Source organism: Eurypyga helias, unplaced genomic scaffold (assembly GCF_000690775.1).
Source record: "Eurypyga helias isolate BGI_N326 unplaced genomic scaffold, ASM69077v1 scaffold22842, whole genome shotgun sequence".
Classification (NCBI taxonomy): Eukaryota; Metazoa; Chordata; class Aves; order Eurypygiformes; family Eurypygidae; genus Eurypyga; species Eurypyga helias.
The window spans coordinates 1-762 of NW_010238158.1; the positions used below are offsets into that span (position 1 = coordinate 1).

The window sequence follows — 762 nt, forward strand, 5'->3', positions numbered from 1 at the left end:
GCCCCTTCTCCGCACCTCTCCGCCGGGAACTCACTTTCTGTGGAAGGCGTGCTGGCACGGCAGCACCCCCAGCTCCTCCTTCACCTTGAAATCTTCCAGGCAGACGGCACAGGTCTGCTGCGGGAGGCGAGACCGGGGGTGAGGGTGGGCGCGAACACGTGGGACCCAGCGCGACGCCCACGCGTGGCCCTGCTCCCTCCAGAAATGCTGGGAAAATCCTGCTGCTCTGGTGCCTCCTCCCAGGTATTTCCAGCTGGGAGTTCGGCCCAGTTCCCAAACCAACCCCAGGGAGGGGATTTTCCTCCCAATTCCCAGCCACGGGTGCTGGCACATCCCCATCCCAGCTTCCCTCTTGCCTGTGAGCCACCTTGGACCACACGGAGCAGAGGGGATGTGCCCCAGAGCATCGTCTCCGCTAGCCCCGACTCCACCCAAGCCCAGCGGCGGTACCACTCACCCCGTGCATGTTCAGCCTCCGGGCATCACCCTTCAGAACCACCTGCGGGAGAAAAGGAAGTAAGGGATAACACCAGGGATTTTGCCAGGAGCCCCAACGGGAGCCGAAAAGAGCCGGGCAGGGTCGGGTCGAGCCCGGGCTGTCCCCCATCACGATCATAGAATCATAGAATCATAGAATCACTAGGTTGGAAAAGACCTTAGAGATCATCCAGTCCAACCGTATCTGTCCACCACTAAACCATATCTCTCAGCACCTCATCCACCCGTCTCTTAAACACATCCAGGGATGGTGACTCCACCACC

At 60.6% G+C, this 762-nt stretch overlaps 1 protein-coding gene across 1 annotated transcript in view; it reads right to left on the bottom strand.

Moving 5' to 3' along the window:
- Positions 1 to 30: 30 nt before the first annotated feature.
- The window catches only part of RNF122 (ring finger protein 122), a 1,894-nt gene continuing 1,162 nt past the window's right edge, over positions 31 to 762 (bottom strand). The window contains exons 3-4 of the mRNA XM_010147764.1: positions 458 to 499; positions 31 to 114 (exon numbers count right to left, since the gene is read on the bottom strand). Coding sequence (XP_010146066.1) covers positions 31 to 114; positions 458 to 499 — 126 coding nt within the window. The remainder of the gene's footprint in view (positions 115 to 457; positions 500 to 762) is intronic.